Source organism: Parus major, chromosome 3 (assembly GCF_001522545.3).
Source record: "Parus major isolate Abel chromosome 3, Parus_major1.1, whole genome shotgun sequence".
Taxonomy (NCBI): Eukaryota; Metazoa; Chordata; class Aves; order Passeriformes; family Paridae; genus Parus; species Parus major.
This window is the reverse complement of record NC_031770.1, coordinates 31,636,006-31,658,479: the sequence shown is the minus strand read 5'-3', so window position 1 is coordinate 31,658,479 and position 22,474 is coordinate 31,636,006. Positions and strand designations below refer to the sequence as shown.

Here is a 22,474-nt window from a genome sequence, read left to right as displayed (position 1 = left end):
AGAACTCTCTGCCTTCACACTGGAAATGTAAGGAGGCATCCTGGCACACAGTCTAAATTCCTGCATTCTGCCAGTAGTATGAGATTATTTAATCCAGATTTTCAGCTATAGCCTTCTGAGAGCAATGCTTATTTAGTGTAGTGAATCCTGTATATTGGAATGGCTCAGCATGGGATTAATATGATGGGGGCACTTTCAGCAATTCTTCTGGTTCCTCATAAAAATAGAGAATGCTAGTTTAGCATTCCTGTTCTTGAAGTATTACAGTTGATCGGTCTAAAAGTATATAAAATAAGGATAAACACTTAGGTTATCTTCTTAGCTATAGCAGAATGGATAGCAATATTCTATGAGAGAAACAGAGGTTGCATGATAGTTGGCCTAAAAACTATTGCCATACCATGTCTTCTCTCTCTCACAAATAAAAATCAGTTCTTCAACTTTGCTTTTAGTAACTGAAATGTTTAACAGGTGAAATAAATAAAGCGTAAGTGGAAAAAGAACTTCAGGATGATTTCAAATACTTATTTTGATGTGCCTCACAAAGATGTTTTATTGTTTTTGTGGTGATAAGTAGACATAGGAAAATGAACAGGTGAGAGACTACCTCTTGGAAATAACCTGAGAGGGTTCTTTTTAGGCATATGTCACAATCTTGAGACATGCATTGGTGAACAGAAGCTATTTCTCATGGAAATGAGGGAAGGAGGAAAGGGAATTTGTTAGGAATTGCATTAAGTATTGGAGATGACATTACAGCATTGTAAATTCATGCAGAAGAAGTCAAGAAACTGAATTAAAAGTATTGAGGAGTTGCTACAGTAGAGCTTTCCCAGCTTTCTCTGAAGTCAAAGATCTTTCAGTTGATTTGAGAGCTGGGTCAAGTCTGATGGAACTCTGATTCTTTCCAGACAATGAAAGGCTAAGATGAGATTTCCTAACGGGAAAAAAATGTTAGCTGGGCCATCAGAAGAATAAAATCACATGATGTTTAAAACCTTTTAAGAAAGGCAATGAAAATTAATGGTAATGATTCCAATTTTGCAGAGAAATGATAAATTGTCTAAGATCCCAAGGCACTCCCTCCTATGCTGTGTGTTGAGTTTGCTGGAGAAAGGTCAACAAAAGTGCTTAATACACTAGAGGTGTTATTTTACAAAGACAAAAATATGTTGTTAATTCCCCCTCACCCCTCCCCAAAGTAAAATACACATATTTTGCACAAATCAAATCTGTCTTTCTTTTATTTTGAGGTAAGACCAAGCAAATATTATGGTTTACTCTTTCTTTTCTGTATGGATGGAAAACCATATACATTATTGACATTTTTTGTGATGGGATGAATTTATCCCATTCGTTTTAACACAGACAAGCTTAGAGCTGAGCTTAAGTACTATAGATTAGTATGAAAACAGCAATAATCTTGTTCATAGAGCAGCAAAGAGGAAGTGAGTGAAGTGCCTCTCACTCCATCTGCAATCTGGAGGCATTGCTGGATTAGGACGGGTCAGCCAGTGAGCTTTAGCTGATGACACTTCTGTTTTTTTTCTGTCTTCAGATATCTCAGCTTATGACAGAGACTAGTCGAGAGGGCCTGACTGAAGCAGCATTGAACCGCTACAATGCAGATAAACCCTCCCTGTACAGCTTCCCTGCTTCCCAGAGCACATATGTTGCCAGTGAAGTATCCACAGGCACCTCGGTGGCAGCATCATTTTTTGCCAGGTAAGAGAAATTTCTCAGATTTTCCTTTACCGGACACATAATTTCTTTTAAAGGAGACAACTCTGGAGTGAAGAAGTGGGGTTGACTAACTACAGTACACTTCAAAACACGGTTTTAGATACAGATCTATTGCAAACTTGCAGGAATTACCATGAAAATGTTGTTTAATCCACCTACATGCCTTTATCTGTAAAATGGAAGGATGCTTCTACCCTCTCCTGTAAAATATTTCTTTAATGCTTGATTTTGGTTAAAATGTGCTTGCTCTCCCAGAATAGCGCTTGGCTTTGTGACATATTTACAGGGGTGTATCCCTGAATGAGAAGGGCCCAATCACCTGAGACAGGTGATTAACAATAGAGCTAACTGGAGCTAGCTAGTTCAGTTTGGTGGCAATCTTCAGATGTCTTTACTGAATTTTACTTCCATCTAGGGAAATTATCAAAGTTTCACTTTCATACTAAAAGTTAAGGATTCTGATTTCAGCTTCAGTCCCCATCATTCCACTAAATTGACCTAAGGGTCTGAATTCAGCCTTGGAACATGCTTTATGTTGAATATTCAGAGATTGCTAAAAAAATCAATGAGATAAAGGTTAATTTAAAAAAATCTTATGGCTATCTTGATTAATTTGTTAATAAAATGTTTTGTTAAATGGGCATATCAGCTAATAAGTGAAATATCAATTATCACCAACAAAAATGTTTTTTTTGTGCGGAAATGTGCTCTTTCCAGAACAGAATCTCTTTAGCGCAGTTGAATCCTTACGTAACAAAAGACATTGAAATAATACTTGCCTTTTAATGCTTTTTATTAATTAGAAGATTGACTTGGGAAAAGTAATGAAATATCAGGAGAATAAGCCATTATTATAGCATTTCCAGTCCAATCCAGTGAGAGATCATGATTTCAAAACATGGAGTGAACTCTGAGTGAGCACCTCAAGCAGTTTCCGATCAGCTTCCTTCCCTTGAGAGAGCCAAACTATTAGTAATTCCACATGCTTCTATTTTATTTTAAAGGTAAATGGAAAACTTATAAAGTTGTTGGACTCTGTAAATCTGGAAAAAAGATTTTCCTGTCCTATTTTTCCTCACTGACATGAGGGTTGCACATGTTCAATCAGTGTCATACAGCAAGTGAGTTGTGTAAAAGGATTGAGCATAGCATTTTAGAAGATCCAGTTGTTTGGGGCAACTCTGCCATTTTTTCTTTATAGATGAGATGCAGCAATAGCAAATGTGAATGGTGACAGTGGTCTTGGTTTGCTGCCCTTTTCTGTTTAACTGCAGGCAATTTAAATTAAAATTGCTGAATGTACACGCATGGTAATATCTAGCTGGAGTGCAGATTGGGATTAGCACATATTTTAGCATGAATTGATTTATGAAGATGACTTAACTAATTTGTTCTTCATTGTTTCATTTTTTATGCTGAAAGAATTCATTTTCTCTTAATATACTTTGCTGAAATGTAGGAAACTAATTAAATTTACTCAAAATCCCTAGTGTAAATCGTAGCATTTTAAGTAGAACTCTGTTAGCTTCTAGCTGATGTTGTGAATTTTTGGGTGTGCTTGGTCCAGCAGAGATCTCATGTTTAGATTGTGTATTTTTAAACTGTACTTAGCAAGACAAAAGTGTCTAGTTTTGGGTATTGTACAATTAGATTAATATCACTCATCTAAGTCAGTTTTGTCCTGGATTTCAAGTTACATCACCTGCTGGCAATTTAAGCAGCTAATTCAAGTCAGTTGTTCACTGCTTGACCTTTTAACAAGAAAATTGCCAAGCTGTTTTCCAAATCTGAATCACTAATTTTTGTTTTTCATCTGTGTCTATTTGCATTTCTGTCAAGTTGTGGTAAGAAGCACCGGGGCTTATTTGTACGTGTATTATAAAAAGAAGCAGAAGGCAGTGGTTGTCTAACTCATTAAGGTGGTGCAGCACTGTTTACAATGTGAAATAGTCCTTTGTACCAGACCTATGAATTCTGAGCTTTTGCTTTTTATGATTGTCAGTGGCGCATGGAGTAGTGACTACCAGCTATATATGCTTTTTTTGAATGTGTGTCACATGCTGTGTTTTCACAGTGAGCAAGTAAGAAATTATTGCAAAGCCAGAGAAATTTGCCAATGTAAAGCTCAAGTTCAGACTTGAAGACCTCTTCTTTTGAAATCTGAATAATGACCCACAGTATTTCACTCTAACTTCCCTAACAAGCAAAGCAAACCTCAGATAAGACTCAGATATAAGTCATCCATCATCAGGAAAAAATCCAATTAATGAAAATACCGTAGTACGGAGGAAATGTCAAGGCATCCATGGAACTTTTGGTTGTAATTGCTTCAGAAATATCAGGCATGGAATACTGGGAGCTCATAGTTTTTCTGTTCTCAGGCACTACTGCTTCAGCAGTGACAGTCACTTGACTGGCCTATAGCTGGCATTGAGCCATGGGGAAGTATCCTGAGGCCACTGTAACTCTCAGTTTTTTTTAAAAACCAGGAGACTTATCAGATGTCTCAATAATTGACTGTTATATTTCATGATCTATAGCTGACAGATTTCCAAACCAGCTAAAAGGGCTGCAACTTCTGTGAATTGTCATTTGTTAGGATATTGCTGCGAGGGAACTTATGACACATCAGGATTCCCATGGGACAGTATGTGAATGCTTTAAAGGAACAAACACTGAAAACTGTCCAAAGCGCTCAGCTGATAGGCTTATGAATATTAGATGATATAGGTACGAATAATGAATTTCTAATGGTGATTCTGACACAGAAACTGAATTCAATCAATTGTACTTTTAGTGACAAGCATTGAATTTGGCTTTTTGTTTAGGGCTATCACTTATTTTTGTCTCAGATATGCTTCAATCATGCTAATGTAGTTGCATCATCTTGCTTATTACCGGTACACATTCATGATAAGAATAATTCATTTAGTGAATGTTAAATAATGTTAAGATTCTTTACTCATAATGTATAATTTACAGAGCATTTTAGAATTTTTTTGCATGACTTAACTTCTCCCTCCAGTTTGGGTCTTTGTCCTAAGAGGTATAGATAGCATCTTTGGAGTTATTGCAGCCTAAGCTGTGCCAGCCTCTTGCTTTGTGTCCTTCCAGCACAATGTAGGATTGTGCCACCCCAGTTAAGGGATTAGTAGATTAGTATCTTTGGTGATACTGCCAAAGAACTGAGGGAAGGGCCTTCTGTCACTTGTTTCCCTGGTGTCTCTGTAAAGCTTCTTCAGGCCGAGGGGCACAGTAATTTTATTCTTGTCAATGCCGGTTTCTACATGGAGAAAACTTCTGGGACTCTGACTTCAGCTTTGGCCTGACTACTCTGCAAATAAACCTGCCCTTCTGAATAAAAAGTCTCTCTCTTCTGACTGGGCTGTAGAGTTTCAGTAGTCTCTTTGAGGGTGATAGCACAATGCAGGAACTAGAAGTCAAAACTGGACCAGAGCCTTTTTGTTGTCTGTGACAAAACATTAAAGTTTTTGGCATCTTGGTGCTGTTCCTTGTTTGCCCCATCACAGTAAACTTGCTTTATTGGGGAGGAAGAACTTTGCACCAGAACAAAGGAGAGACACAGAAGCCCATTTTACTTGGGATGTAAAAAAAAGGTAAAAACTTTTGAGGAGGAGATATTTTTGGATGTTAGTCTTTAAAGTTGTTTCCTTTTGCGAGTCAGGAAGTATAACAGTGTATTTGGAGCAAAAGCCTGTCTCAGTCTGAAATCAGATATAGTCATATTTGGATTTATTGAGCCTAATGGGTATATAGATAATCTTGAAAGCAGACTGAAAAATCTATTCTAGGGATCGTTTTCCATGTCTTTATGCAACTAAACAATAAACAGTGCCACACAATGCTACTGTTGTAGGTGTTGCAAGGCATGATTTTCAAACAGAATGTCCAATTTTTTTAAAAGTTCTTACATTAAGACAAAATAAGAATAGAAAAACTTAGTTGCATGTATAATGCATATGAAGCTACTCAGTGTGGTAAAAGCTTGACTTACAGTTACCTTAGTTCTTGGAAAAACTGCTGGTGACTCTTTCCTCACTCGTTCTCCATCCCTGAGTGGTTTGGCAGCAGGGGAGGAGGTGAGGCAGTGCACTATGGCCAAGGTGTACAGTGAATGTTGTGTTCAAAATGCTGCTGAATATTCCACAGATTTCCCTAACATTCTGGAGAATCCTATTGGAATATTTCAAAAAATTCTCTTGCATCTTGCATGTACTGCAAAGCTGATATGAAGACAGTATTTGTGGGACCCTCTTGTTAAAGTTGCTGTGCTATTTTGATGACTTAGCACTCCAGAAACCCTGGATTCTCATTCCTCCATGTTTTTTGCATACATGTGGAAGACTTCTTTTAATCACCCAGCTTTTGATGTTGGCTGTTTTTCCTTATAGTTAGTCTATACAATCTTTGTGTATATGTCTGTTTTAAAGCTCAGTGGAATTTGGAAGCACCAGGGCTTTCCCTTAAAGACTACTATGTGTTGTAGGCACACCATTTTAATGTCCTGGCTTCAGCTTTTCAGAGGTCTTGGGCAAGTTTACAAAAACAAATTTTTCCTGACGTTGCAACAGAGAATTTGTCAGAACATGCACAGGAAAAACAGGTAAGAAACAGTGGCAGCATCTAGTAGAGAAGGAAATAGATTGAAGAGAATATTCTTCCACAGAGCCCAGCTTTGGTGTGAGAAGGTCCACAGGAGAAACACTGGATTTGTGTGGGAAGTCTGGCTGTAACTGGTGTAGCTGAAGCATGCCACTGGCAGATGTGAGAGCCAAGTCAGGTCAGGAATCTGCTGTTGATACTCCTGTGGCTGGTGCAGGTGCACATCAGGCTATGCAGGCACACCCAGGACATTGGAGCAGAGGCCTCAGAGACCTCTCATAAAAGAGCCTGTGAGGCTACCTGTCAGGTAGTGAAAGCTGTTCACCTGTGCCTTTTTAAAGAATGTGTTAGTCTGAGCAGCAGGTGACTCAGGTGGTAGTGTTTCTTCATGCTGAAGAGTGGTGGACCCAGTTGCACTTTCAAGCCATGCAGCAGTTTTCCTAGTTTGGGCACTGCCATCAAGAACTTGGGAAATTCTTGATACGAAATAGTTGTCACTTCAACATCCTTCAGAGAAAATTATTTTCTGAGACTTGGGTGAAAACATGTTCTGGTTTCTTGCTGTCTAAACTATGGAGAATCTAACAGGGCTTTCTTTCATTAGCTGAACAAACTAAATTTAACAGTTAAATTGTGGTCAGATTCTTGGACATTTTTAAGAACTATATACTAATAACTAATCAGAATTTCTGACTCTTTTCCCTCATCCTAATCATTTATAATATGATAAGGATGCTTATGCTTATACTGCATAAGAAATACATAAAAAGACTGTTAAGATAAAAGATCCAAAGACTATCTTTCAGTGGGAATGCTGGCAGCAAGTTTGGAAACATCTGTAAATACTTTTCACAAATATTTCTACCTTCAAACCCTGTCTTGGGCTGGCTCATGGGGGAAATTTTAATCACAATGATCTCAGTCTTCCTGAAAGACCATTAAATGTTTAAAATTGGCACCTAGGTTTGAGTGCACAACTTCAGTGGCTGATTTTTCATACTTGCTCAGCCTGCCTCAGTAATGCAAGAGATCTGTGTTCATAGTCACTGCTTTTCTGTGCTTCCTGTTGCTGTGAGAACCCTAACTAGAAGGCTGTTTCTGCTTTCTGTTACTGGTGTTATTTCATGCATATGAATTAAATGCCAGTCAGAAGGGAATTATGACTCTACTGAAGTGAAAGAAAGCTGCAATTGAGGCATAAGGAATACTCTTTTCTATGTTCAGTGTAAACAAAATGAAAATAACTTGGTGAGAAAGACTATGTGAGTTACATGCAAGAATAGTCAGTGTGTAATTGGGGAGACAATGGTCTGACATGCAATAGAAAATTAAGACTTAAGTGCCACATCTGGAAGAAGGAAAGCAAAGGTATTTAAATGATCTCTAATTTTGAATGATACTTCTATCTTGGGTCCCAATTTCCAGTGATTTTTTTTTTTCTTCAAAGCTGACACATGTCCCATGACACTTTTGTTTGAATCAGTTCATGTTGTTTGATTTAAAAAAAACAACAAAACAGCCCAAAGGCTTAAGAGCAAGATTCCAGAGTAGGTCCATTTCTAACAAGAATTGTGCAGGGTACATGTCTGAAACAACGGTGAATCTGAATCTTTGGATATTGCATGCTGCCATTATTTAAACAAAAGCTTAAGAAAATGTATACAGTCTTTGGACCTGGGTTGGAAATCTGGTTGGGATTTGTTTAAGTTGCCACTGGGCTGTGAACAAAAGTAATTTGAATCTTTATGCCAATTACATCCATTATATGTTGGTTGCAGATTATTAGCTTGCATTCACATCTCAAAATACAGATCATGGACCTTAATTTTTAAATAGGGTTTGGGGAGCGACCCATGGAGCTATAAAAAGAAATAAGCTAAAACTACCCTAGATTATCGTAGAATACTATACTTGCAGGGGCGTGCCATCTGCTTAGCCTCAAAGCATGTAACTGATGAAAAGGATGTAAATCCTCCTCATGTTCCTAGTATCAAAGTAATCCACTTAAGATAAACAAGTCTGTACGTTTAAAGTTAACAAATGTGGCTTTCTGGTCTAAGCATGTTTTAAAAATGATTTAGAAGAATCTGAAGGAAAAGATTACTATCCAGGAACAAATTATTTACCATACAACAGAGAAATTAATATTCCAGTCTGTTAAAGGTATGTTACTTTGATGTTATTTCTTTATTGAAATATGCTACACCTGCTTCTATGTGCTGCACAAGGCGAGTGTTTTCTGATCTGCACTTGCCCCACATATGGTTTGTTTTGTATTGATGGTAATGGTAATCACTAAGTAATGTTGTTATTGAACTAGTCATCAAGACTGGCAGTTTCTTGTGTAACCAGTCTTTCACAGTTTGAGAAAATTTGCTCCTTTCCTCCCTTTTTCTTTGTAAAGTTTGAGATATAATGTTTCTCTGTGATGCAATGAATATCTGGTTCTGTAAAGCAAAGGACACATTCTGTGGAATTTTTTCTGCTTAAGAGATTGTCTTGAAATGGATGTCTTGTCTCCTAAGTATAATTCATTATATTATTTTTTCCTGGTATATATTGCCTAAAACCCAGAATCCCAGATTTTTCTGATTCCTGTAGGAATCAGTGGTGTTTAGTTATAAACTTTTGTTTCTGTAAATGTAAATAAAAAACCATTTTAATTTTTACTTTTTTAGAAACACAAATTTGACCCTGTGACTGGATATTTTTTCCCTCTTATTTTTTATATTATCAGTTGTGTTCAGTTTTTATATTCAAAATTGCATCTGTGAATACAATGTATTTATATACACTTTTCCCTTCTTTTTTCTGTCTGCTTATTTTCTCAAGTACAAATCCATGAAAATGCATAACCAAAGACCCATTTACCTAGTAAGAAAGGACTCTTCCTCTCTGAGATCCTAGAGTCAACAGCTGATTATATTACAATGAAAAGGGCCAGTAATGCAAACACCTACTTAATCTCCTTCATGCAATGTAAATGCTTTGTAGAGGTTCTGTGTGTTATGTAGACTCCATGATGGCAGAAGGAAGTAACCAAGACACTTCCAGTCTTCAGTAATTAGCAATGGCCTTTGTCCCATGTTCTGAGTTGTTCCCTTAGCTTAAAGTCTGCCTTGGCTATCTGTACCCACTGATTACTGATAAAAGGCTTTAGACCTGTAAATGACTATGCTGGCCCATTCTTGCTGTGCCTCTCATGTCTTAGATGCTGTGTACCAATAAATGCTTTGCAAGCAGGGAAGAGTATGAGATGCTGATGATCTGGCACTGAGGCCCTGATTATTTTAATGGTTTTTTAAAAAAGGAGGCAGTTTTTCATGGATTTGTGTTCCTAATTCTTCTAGGTCATGTCAAGCATTCACTACAAAAGTACCTATGTGTATGGAAGTTGAATTCCTGATGCTCTCCATACACTATGCTAAAACAGAGGTAACTTCTTTTCTACTTCTTGTCACATCTTGTGATTTTCTGCTGATTTCAACAGATTGAAAAGGGGGAGGCTAATTAACCATAGGTTTTGTCTTCTAATTTCTAACAGGGCTTCTTGAGTGCCAGAATACTGGCTACTTGAACATCTGCTCCCTGCATTGATTTAGAAAAACTTAAAAAGAATTAAGGCTATTTCCTTCCTTCAACATTGCCTTTCCCTGAAACCTGACATACACACTGAGAAAAATTGATGGCAGCATAAGTAGTAATCCCTCAGCACCTGTTACCAAAGATTTCTGGTGTTCAATCTTGTTGTTACTCTTAGGGAAGTGGAAATGAAAATGGTCAGTATTAATCTTTTGACTTTTAGTATAGTTGTGACTGCCAGCTATAGTAAAGAAAACCTCATGTTGATTTACTGTTTTGCATATTTCTTGCTTCTCTTAAACCTTGACATGAGAGTTCTGATTTACAGTGTCTCTATCTTGATTTGTGGAGAGAGAAAGATGAATTGATGTAGTTGCACTGTCTATAGCAGAAAATTATATGCACCACCGGTTGTTTTTTCTCTCTGTTTTTAAAAACATCAAAATAACCTTTGCTCAAAGAGAACATAAATCCATAGTAACAAGACTTTTTCCTAAACATGTGGAAGTTCAGTGGCAAGCTTTTATTCTGATTACTGCTTTCCTGTTACAAGTACTGCTATAGGGCTGCCCCAGCAGCCTTGAAATTCACCTGTGCTTTTCCTTGTCTGTAGCATTCTCCATCAGGTGCTCAGTCAGTGTTTTCTTAACCTTGAAAGCAATCTGCTCAACTGCTGAATGACTGGCTTTTCCTTACAATTACCAAGGAATACAGGGCATTTTAGTTTTCCTTGCTCATAGAATAGAAACCCAACAAGAAAATGTGCTGAAATGTTAAGTATTTATTTATTGCCATATAATCTAACATTAGATAGACAACTGTCAGTTGGGTTTGTATATATTTATCCCTGTAACGTGCTTATAAAATACAAGACAACTTGTACACATGACTAGGTGGCTCATAGCAAATAGAGATTTAGAATCTCACCTCTTTTTTCAGCTCTAAATTGAACATGTTGCCCATCTCATAACTGCTGTCCCTTGGCATATTTCGGTCATAGTCTTGGTCTTTTCTGCGTTACTTAAGTTCAGGAATATATGAATGTATTGCATGCAGGACAGCGACTCCAGAGTTTTCTGCCACACAACTTGATTTGACAATACTGGTTGACTTTTAGGAGACAGACCTGTTAAAGAATAAAACAGGAAATGAATATACACATTCATAAGTAATTACAGGAACATTGCAACTAACAGCCACAATTTTCCCTGTGAACACATTTCTTGAGATTTTATGAGGTTGGAATGTAACTTTAGGGATTTTTGTATGATTGGGGAATTCTGGATGCTTTTCCTTCAAGTGTGTTTTCTGTTGTTTAATAAAGAATTTTCAATGATATCTTCATTTAAAGTGTTGACAGGGTCTGCCTCTTCAGCTGTCTATTTTCAGGAAATCAATAGAGATTTAATTTATTTAATATCTCTGTTCTTCTGGTCAAAATTAAGCAATGGATTCAAATCTCCTCTTAGGGTATAGTCAGAGATGCATGTAGGTTGTATATTGGTACATTTTTTTGAATAACCAGGCTAAAGAACTACTGCTGCTAATTATTGATGTGATCTTTGGTTTTATCATCCCAACAGTCATGAGAGAAAGGAACCAAGATAGTTGCTCTGTTTTGAGAATTACAACAAGAATCTCTTTGAATCTAAGAAAGAATGCTGAGTTAAGTGAAAACTGTGGAAATTTAGGCAAAGACAGAAAATACAACATTAGCAGATATTATTGTTGTTTCTTGTCTGAATACCTCTTTGTATGCCCTTTCCTACAGCAGCATCAACCTTGTATTAAGACACAACTACTTTAATGAGCAATGTTATATTTTGGAAATAACTAATTTGTTGTGCAAGGTGAGAGACATTTGAGTTACTTCCAACTACTTATTTCTAAAAACTGCAAGATAGCATAGTTCAGAGATTCCCAATGGCCTCATGGTCTCTAGTTCAGATCACCTAATTAGCCTTAGGCTTTCTGTTTGAAACTTGCTTATTCTGATTTATTTTGGTTCTCTCAATGGGATTTGTGCTCCAAAGCTAGCATGTCAGCCTGCACTATCACCTGTCATGAGTGAGATGCAAACCATCAGGAGAAAACAACCAACCAAACAAACCAAAAACCAAACCAAAACAAAAAAAACCCAAAAAACCCACAGGAAAAAACCCAACTCTGAGTTATGCGTCTTTAGATTTCACATATTTGGATTGTGTAGGGTTCTTTTTTTTCCCAATTTCTCTCTGTATGCATGAAGATCAGAAGCGGACTTCCATAATGAAAGCTGAAAAAAGTATTCCTATGATTCCACAAGTTCAAGAGAAACATTTTATATTACAGAAGTCATGAAATAATGTTGGGGGCTGATAGCAGTAAGAATGCATTTATCTTTTCCATCAAGGAATGCATGGGGAAGGAAGAAAAACAAAACTCTGGAGAGGAAACAGAAATATTTCACTAAATCATGAAATTCTGGGGACACCAAGGAGGTAGTATGCCACCATTTAAGGCATACTACCTTTATTACCTATTCAAGAGTTCAGTAGAAATGTCCAGGTCCCCATAAAATATACTGCATTGATGCAGGGCAAAGAGGAAAATTCCTGTGATGGGATACAACAAGGAAAAAAAAATTGCAAATGACTTTAGGATTATGGAAAACATGTGTTGGTAATACTGGATTGAAATGTTACTCCTAAGGTGATTGCATGTTCAGTTAATAAAGTACAACTGATACACTACCATCTATATATATCTCACTGAGCTGTTTGGTTAAACACCCTGTGAATTCTTGATTAATACATTACAGCAATATGAAACAAACTTGGAAGGCATTAAATAGATGAAACTAGATAAAATCCTGTATTATGTTAAATGACTCTGCTCCTGTTGAGATTTGGTAGAGATACAGAATTCCATAAAGCACTAAATGGAAAAACATTGTTAAACCTTTCAAATGGTGTTGGGAAGATGGTTGGTAACAGTGATCTGTGTCAGCCATAGGTTAGATGTAACGTCATAAAACCAACAGTAAAGAATGTAGACCATGCTTACAGAAAAGGGACCAGTGGACTGAGAAGTGGCTATTGGAAAAGATATGTGACATGATTTTAGTTGCATATGAGCTCACAGCGGGACACTGGCCAGGAGCCCTAATGCAAATCTTGAATGTCTGTAAGAAGAACATATGAAGGGAGGCTGTGAAGAATTAGCTCTGCATTAGAAGTAGATATGGCCACGGATAGAATATTCTGTTTAATTCTGCTGTCCACAGTCAAGAAAGATGTTGAAAAAGTAGAGAATACTCTGGGAAGAGGCCCTCAGATGATTAACAGTTTAGAAACCATGCCTTTGAACAGCTTGACTTTAGTTTATCAAACAGATTTACAGAGAGATGTGTTGACAATGTGCAGGGAACCCCTGCAGGGAACAGAAACGTGATACTGGAGGACTTCAGTCTAGCAGACAAAAGCGTGTCAGAATGTAATGGCAGGAAGTTGGATCTAGACAAATTCTGGATGATAATGAAATGTGCATGTTTAGGAAGTACATTTAGAAAAGGGTAATGAGTTGCTGAAGTGAACAAAGGTAACAAGCAACATACAGTTGCCTTTTAGAGCCTGTTTTTTAAATTAGAATTGATATTGGGGATGGGGCGGGGGAGCTAAAGGTAACCACACTGTGTGTAGGCTCTAAGAGGTTTAATGTAGGTAAGAGCCATTGCTTTTGTTGTGTGGGAAGCTGCATTAGAGAGTCATAATAGTCACACTTAACAATCTGGGAAGACATACGCACTTGTGTGTGAACACTGTAACAAAGCATGAGAAAAAATTGCCATAAAGAAAGGACTAAACTATTATTTTACTTAATTTCTATAGGAATGATTTAAAAGAAAGCATTTTCATTATAAGATTTTTTTTTTTTGGTAGATTATTTTCAGAGGGTTTTGCTTGCTTGTTTCTGTTAAACTGCCATTACCTGTGATTTTCATTTTTGCCCTTTTATGCAACAAGATGTGGAAATCTTTGTTTTTTCATAGCTTCTCTGGGCACACATCTGCTGCAGTGGTGTATTGTTTTCCTGCTCCTTTGAAATTCTATCTCTTTCTTGTCAGTTACAGAAAGTACCTCAGTGTATAAATCATTAGGAAGAAAAAAAAGAAAAAGCCTTCCTAAAGTTATAAAGGCTTTGCTTCTTCCTTTGCTTCTTGGATTGAGTATGTCAGTCAAAAAAGGTGATGGTTGTTTCACTGCTGCCACAAGTATATGCGTAAAAATCATGAGAGTGGGAAGGGAGCATCCTAATATTTTTGACATATAAATGAAGAGTAGAATTCAGCAGCAAAAGCTGAAATAAAAACATAGTGTATCTGAAGTCAAATGCTTTGGGGCAAATGTCTATGCTTGAAAATTGTTGAATTGAAAAAAAATATTCAAACAAAAAACCCTACAAAAAAAAAAAAAATCCCAGCTGTTCCACTTGATGGCTCATAAAATCTGAATAAAGTCCTTCAAGGGCTTTTTTATAGGAAGATAGTATTTTTTGTATGCATAGTTATGGTAGCATCTGGTTCCCATCTTTGGGAATTCAGAGACTCTACAGGCACCAACATGCTGTATGCTGCAGAGAAGCCCTACAACACAGAAAAATGCTGCAGACAAGTGTGCAGTATGTAAAGTAATGTAATTGTCTGCAAGCTGGAAAGATATTGGAGAGGAGGCAAAACCTGAATCAGTAAATTTTGATTAACATGAGACATAGGAGCAGCCCTTGCATAAAATTTCCTTTGTTCACCTGTGAAGAATGAACTGATAAGCTGGCAACACCTGAATCAATAAGATTAATCAGTCAGAGAAGGTAAGCTAGGTATACCTAAGGCAATAAGGGCTGGAGAGTTTTCACAGAGGCTGTGTCCTTCACATAGGATTCAAACAAGGGAATCAGTAAACTAATTGTCTGCAAATATGAGCAGGAAATACAAAGGGCCTTTTATGAATAATCTTATTGAATTCAGTATCAGTGAGAAAGGAAATCAGAATTTGTTTATTTCTGGCTCATCACATTTGTCTTTCTAAAGATACCTTCTTTCTAAAAACAGGACCTGCGTGTAAGCAGAAATTGCACTATTATGTTATGTGAAATTGTAAGCACAAGCAATTAAAATAAATTAAATAATTAAAATAAAGTAATTAAATAGGAGTTTGTTACACATTGTTGACATCTACTGTCACAGAAAGCAAAATCTTCAGTATGTCTTGAACATGGGCACAGACAGAGCAGAGTTTTTTTGTTTGTATTGTGCTCAACAAATTGTTTTCACTTAATGAGTAGTAAGAATGAGAAAATAGAGAGAATGTGTAAAAATTTTGCTTCTCTTATGGCTGATGATGGGCTCAGCCTCAAGAAGAGTCAAACCCAATATGCCTTTGAGTACAACTCTGTGCTTGAATGAAGCTTGCCTTCATGCCAGGACAAAGCTTATCCATGTGCGCTCACACACACACACACACACACACACGTACACACGTGTATATATATACATGGAAAGACAGAAAAAGTGGTAACATATATATATATATATATATATTTATAGTGCCTCAGGTAACCACACTGTAATGTATGAATGTACTGGAGTTGTATAGTGACCAAGAGATATGTGCACTTCTTCAGGAAACTGAAGAACTGGTTCTTAGCATCCCTGAACGTGAAAAGAGTGAAAAACAACAGCTCATACAACCCAAAAGAACGTCTTTAATAATATGCGGGGATGGAATAGGTGCTTTCTCTTGTATTAACAAAATGTCAGATGAGAATGCTTCTCTGTGGAGGGAGGAGTGCAGGATCTACAAGGCCACTGGCAGTGAGTGAGAGGGAACTAGCTCTTCCTTAGATGTGGAGAGCAGGTCCTGTAGGTCCAGCAGGGGCTATAGCTTCAATTCTCTTCTTCCAGAAGCCAGATCTTAAAGAAAAGAGAGGTGCTAGCTCTTACTGGTGACTTTGTGCCTACACCCAGAAGGAAATTTGCAGCTGTGACTCCCTTTTCCACACAGGTGCCTAGTTTTGAGCTACAAAAGGGACTGTGGTCTAGGAAAAAGAAATGGTTTCAGAAATGTCTGTCTTCAGTGCTCCCTGTGGGCCAGTTTATATGTTTTCAGCACAGGAAGCTAGGATGGGATTAAGCCAAGTGCCTTAATCTTCCTATACTCTGTATATAGAAATTAGGCACCTAACTGAGGTTTTAACTCTCCCATAAGTAGAGTTGCTAAGAAGTTGCCATGCATAAGGATGGCATGGACCTAGGCTGAAGTTTACACCTGGATATGAAGAATACGTACAGACTGAATGTTTCAGGTTTAGCTTGCGCAAGTATGAAAATACCTTATGTATACAAAACAAAATATTCTTGAATGAAAGAATTCAAGATTGCTGAAGAGGTCAGGTTTCCAAGAGCAGTGAGATGGGAATAATTCAGAACCCATTTTCAAATAGTTCAGTACCATTTTCAAAAACTACTGAAGTGCTTATGAGCTTAAGCTACAGTGACTACCACTGGAATCCAGATACCTACAGACATAAGTAACTTCTGAAATGGTACCTGTGAAGCAAATATGACTTTTTCAATACTTTCAGGAGACAGCTCTCATAGATGTGTTCTGACTAAAATTTATTTCTGGTTTTGCCATAAAGCACCATTCTTGAATTTTGGAAATTATGTTTATATTTAATTCCAAACAAATCACTACACTTAAACCCCAAACACATTATACATTATGTTAGCTCCAAGGGACAATATCCTAAATGAAAACAGATCCTTCTCTTTTTCTTCATGCCAGCTCTTTGTTTAGCAGTATGGCAATTGCATATACACATTCCAGATGTTCATGGAAACAAAATTCCTCTTTAATTTACATCAGAATCTGGTTGTATCTCTTGCTGGCTTTGTATTTGTCAAAGAAATAAATGTTTAAAGCCTTATACTAAAATATCTATGGCAGTATTTTTCATGCTTCATGAAAGCTAAGGTTTGTAAAATGACAGAATAATTCTGATTGGAAGATATAGCTGGAGGTCATCTTGTTATCCCTGCTCAAAGCAGGTCCAGTCAAATCAGGTTACTCCGGGCTGTGTTTCATGGTTTCTTTCTATCTCTGGATGGACTTTCTAAAATTCTAGGCCCGGTTACAGTGGCTGGCTATGCTTGTGGTGGAAAAAGGTGCTCTTTAATGTATAATTTGGCTTTCCTGTTGCAATTTGTGTCTTTTGCCTCCTGTTCTGTCCTTTTGCACCTCCAAGAGGGAGTCTGTCCGTCTTCTCTAAACCCTCTCCCCAGTTGTAGACAACACCAAGAGCTCCCCTTCACTTACTCAAGATTGAATAAATCCTGTTGCACCATCTCTTCCCACATTGCATGCTCCAGCCCCTGACCATCCTGGGTGTTCATCTTAGTAGACAGAGCAAGCAGTGTGTTGTTGGAGAGAATATCATGGAGGTGTGCCTTCAGCAAGGTACAGTTCTAGATATATCAGCAGCTTATGTGGGAGCTCTGGCTGCTGTGCAATTTAGCTTGTGCTTGGACTGGACTTAAAAAATCATGCTTGAAATCTGAATTTTGAGATTCAGGTTTTAATCTCTGACCCTGGCTTTATTTTCCATTGCTTTTACCTGAGCGATACATAGGTAGGAGAGACTGAATTTATTTAATATTTGGTAAGAAGATGTGTGACTTCAGAGGTAGTAGTTTCTATAGCTAGTGTTTTATTTGCTCTTTTAGTAGTGAATATGGGCAGTACTGTGGAACACCCATAACAGATCATTCATATTTGCTTTGCGAAGTCTTTGGCTGGAAGTCAAACAGCCCTGACAGCTGAGTCTCTGTTTCACATGCTCAGGAAGCATTAAATATTGATGTTTCTTGGAAAAAGCCATCATTGCAGATTGAGCCGATTTGGGCACCACATGACTGTGTAGGCCGCAAAAGGATTTTTCCCTGGAGAGCTTTTCTGTGCAGGCTGCCACTGTGGGCTCCGGGGGGATGAAGGCTCAGCTAATGCCAGGTCTTGTCAGGCGCTGCCAGGGCTGGGTGACAGGACCGGGTGGCCACGACCAGTCCCAGAGCACAGGCAGGAGCAACCCTGGGCATTGGGCTCCTCCTGGGGCACTGGCTGAGGCTGGGCAGGGGTGACCCATGGCAGGATTGTGGGGAGCTGGAGCCTGGACCTGCAGCAGATGTGAGGCTGGAAAGGGCTGCAAAACACCAGTGCAAGCTGTGAAAAGGCTTCTCCTGTGTGAGCTGGTTGATGTGGGCTTCGGTGCTGGCAGAGCTGAAGTTTAGCAAAGCCTAGGATTAGGATTACAAGGTGTAAACCTAGAGCTGCATCTGTCATGGGGCTGCAAAGAGGCTGCAATGTCATGGAGCAGTCTGCATAAAGATTTCTCCCTCAGTGATCTGAGGATCATGCTAATACAGGGGATGAGAGGAATTTCTGCATTTCCTGCAAGACTCACCCTACTGTAAGCATTTAACAGATTCTCCAAGCAATCTTGTGTTCATAGGTCATGGGAAGCACACCAGTAAATAGACCTGTCTGAACTGTAATTTTTTGTTGGACTGTTCAGTTTGTTCAGCACTCTTTATTTTTACACTGGAATTAGTATGTTTTCAAATTTTTTTGACTCCCACTGTGGAGGGTCATGAGAGATGAATACAGTGACACTCATCTCCCTGAGCCTTATTGCACTGACAACTAACTAGCACCGCTTTGTTTTTCTTATTGCTGCAGCTACTAGTGAAAAGAGGAATAGAGAAGGGTCAGGAAATTCAGCCCAGGCACAATTCATTTTGCATACAAGCCACAGAAGAACAGCAGCAAATGCTAATTATATTTTTAGAAGTTGAATTCTAACTGTTTATGTGTCTCTTTGCAAACAGAAAATTCCCTTCATACTCATGTAGCTGAAGACACAAAGATGGTACTGGAGCATGTAAATACATATTTGTCTATAAATTGTATTCAGACTTTTCCTCCTTTGTATGGGTATCAGAATAGGAGTTCAACTTGCAAGTCTCTCTTGACTAGTTGGATCTGCTGAATTTTTGTCAACATTGGCCAAGGCAAACACAGGAAAGAAAGTAAGTTCAAAGTTGTACAGTGCTCATAGAATGTCCCTGTTTAATCTCCGTTCTCTTCCTCGCTTCTTTCAGGACAAATCATGTTTGTGCTCACCCTTGCCTTGCAAGGACACTTGCATCTCCCTCATATGCTGTGAGGCTTTACACTCTTGTTTTCCATCTTCTCCCCACCCACTTCTGTCAGGAGCTCTCTGCTCTGCAAGTGGGTCTGAGTTGCTGTGTCAGGACAGGACAGGGAGCTTAAAGGTAGATGGTATTTGGTTTTGACCTGCAGCTTCTACAGTTGAGTACTTTAATGTGTTTTTCAAACTTCTCTACTATTTTGAAAGCACACTGTTGCTCATGGTGATCTAGTTATGCACTCTGCAAAACAGCAGCATATCAAAATTAATAAAGATTAATTATTAAAGAATTAAAAGAAGGCAATGTAATTAATGCCAATCAGCATGAACCTGTGGAAAATAGCACTTGTCAAAATGACTTGTAATCTCATAAAAAAAAGTATCAAGTAGAGTTGATTAAATATAATTGCATTGATGTAAAATTTGGTAGTTGATGACTTAAGTCTACTGTGTGTGTAAAGACAGGCAAAGGTTAGGGAATAAAGAAAGGCTCAGAGTTGAAATAAGGCCTTTACTCTGAAGACAGTTAACCATTACAGATGGAAGACTAGTAAAAGCTTATTAATGGTGATTGCTATAAATGTGCAATGCAGATCTGTGGTCTGTTATATAAGAGAGCAACCATGGTGACCAATTGCATAAATAAAAGAGAAAAAAAAATCTCATAGCTACATATTTGGTTGCTTCCACTTTTTATTTACATGATATAGTATCTTCTACTACTAGTGTGCCGTTCAAATCTGTGGGAAGACATTGGTCAGAGTATGACATAGTGTTCAAGCTTCATCTCTTTGAGAACAGTTACAAGAAGTATTTTGCCTTGGTTTAAACTTGAGTGAAATTGAGCTGGGAGAATCGTGGAGGTTCCTTTAGGACACAATTCCTTCCTTTCTATTCCCTTATTCTAGGTCAGATTTTAGGGTTTGTAATTTCTTTCTGACTGGCTTCCTACATCATGTTTTAGTATCCCTTAATCATCTCAGTTGCACTAAGGGGAAAAGTAGCTGTTGAAATAATCCCTTTCTTCTACCTTCTTATCCAGTCCTTGCCTACTTAGTGTGGTGCAAAAAAGTCAGTTCTGATGAATTTTTTTTTTAAACTAAAAAACCCCTTTCTCAACAGAAGTAGTGTCCTGAACAGAATCTCATCTTTGCGTTAGTGTGAAGCCAGTTAGAAGGCCTGCCAAGAACAAACAGGAGAATTATTCAGCACAAATTGCAGACTGTCTTAGTGTGGCAAGAGGAATCTGAAACACAAGCTGTGATGTTCAAATATACCTAGTGATAAGCTTGCTGTGTTTTTTTGTTCTGTGTGATTGCCTTCTATTAAAGGCTTCTAAGGAAAATGAATAAGCCAGGTATGCTTCTGGCTGTGCTTTCAGTCTTCTGGGAAGCTCAGCACCTCAGTGCCACACCACTCAGGGTGGTAGGTGTTAGTGGGTTTTCCCCCCCACTGTGATAATATGTATGCCTTCTACTCATCTGTAATATGAGCAACCTCATTCAAAAGTTCAGACAGAAAAAATGTATTTGTCTGTCACACATTTTGTCAGTTTTTGAAACTAGAAATAATGCAAAGCCTTCCTTTATTTCAGTTTTTAATAAATCTGACCGTCTGAAGACTCTCAGAAGTATCTAGCCTATCTTAAACAAAGCTCTTCTGCTTCTCTCACATTCCATGTTGCCCCCCGTTTTGTCTCCCTCTGGTTCGTACCTACATTATCCAGTCATCACAGATTATTTGTGACAGTAATTGGAGAGTGATCCAGTTCCCACTGAGAATTGTTTAATATGATGGAAGCTGGGTCAGGTTCTTTTTAAGGTGTCCGATAACTGTTGGGTGATATTTATTACTTTTAAAGTAACATCAACAGATATTGCACTGCTTTGGAAAAGATAACCTTAGCTCAGGTCTTCATCTTCTTTCTGGAATAAGTTTATTTGTGGACAAAGAAAGCTTTAGCTCTACAGAATTTTTTTAAAAGAACGCTCTGTGAGGCATAGTTGATAATTAACTTGATGCCAGGCAAGGTAGTTTAGATAATAAAATAAGAAGAACCCATACTCATTAACTCTATATTCCTATTAAAATGAAATTTATTTTCTCTCTCTCTTTTTCTTTTTGGTATTTGGCTTATAAATTGTACACAGTCATGGGCCACTGGACAGTCATCTGAGTGCAGCTTGCTCTGAATAAATGATGCTGAACAGCATTAGGCAAGTCTTGTTGCTTTGCAGAGATAATTTTTAATTTAAATTTTGTTTGAACTAAAAACCAGGAAAGGAACTAATTAAAATTATTAAGAGGTATTTCAGTTGGCATAATCTGTCAGTAAAAAAGAGAAAAAAATTATCTTCCAAAGAATGTTCTGGCACCATTTGTACTGAAAGCCTTTGTGTTATGATCTTGAATGACAACTGGAGGGGGAAGGAGTTACCTAATCAGTAATATCAAATCAATACTTTTATGCACAAAGGCATTCTGAATAGCATTAGGGGAACTCATTTCTTTGTTAAATAAATCTTAGCTCAGTGTTTTCTTAATGCATGGTTTTCATCACGTATATTTAATGCTGTTGACACACTGCTGTTCTTCTGCTCCTCCTCAGTGTCCCTGAACCAGTGGCCATGGTAACTCTTACTCGCTGTGCCTTCGGTTACCTCCGACACTGCCTTACTAAGGCTGGTTGCTAATGAGCATCCTTTGCTGGTTCTTTTATACAAGGTCATTCTTAATTTCCTTCTGGTTTCAATGCCAGCTCAGCATTGAAGAATCTCAGCATTAACATCCCTTGAGTGGCTTTTTTTTGGTGTTTTTTGTTTGGTTTTTTTTTGGTTTTGTTTTATTTTGTCTAGGAGAAAAGAAAAATGGAATATATACATATTTAAATATAAATAGTTCTTTATTTAGCATTTAGCTGATGCGTCATCTTGCCAGTTTGTTATTTATTCATCCTGTAATTGTTGAAATATGAAATTTTGTCAACTTGTGGCTCTGCACAAGATGTCTGGGTTCTTCCTGTATACAATCTAGTTCTGCAGACAAGATCTTAAAAATACCATGGATTCATTGCTGTCTCTCTGCCTGTGAGTTGGTGTATGGTGAACGGAGTGTTATTTGCATATGATGATATAGTTCTGCCCTTGTTGTTAATACATTAATTGTGTGTCATTGCTCTGCTGACTGACAGAGCCCTATCTGGCTTCAGCTCTTGCTGAGGGCTGATTAGGCAGCCCGGTCTGTAGCAGCCTGGCTTCCACAGAGCATCTCCTGCAGCTGTGAG

The 22,474-nt window shown here is 37.9% G+C and overlaps 1 protein-coding gene across 1 annotated transcript in view; it reads left to right on the top strand.

Annotated features, from left to right (window-relative positions):
• The window catches only part of KIF26B (kinesin family member 26B), a 278,295-nt gene that overhangs the window by 110,460 nt on the left and 145,361 nt on the right, over positions 1-22,474 (top strand). Inside the window, exon 4 of the mRNA XM_015623243.3 lies at positions 1,559-1,725. Coding sequence (XP_015478729.1) covers positions 1,559-1,725 — 167 coding nt within the window. The remainder of the gene's footprint in view (positions 1-1,558; positions 1,726-22,474) is intronic.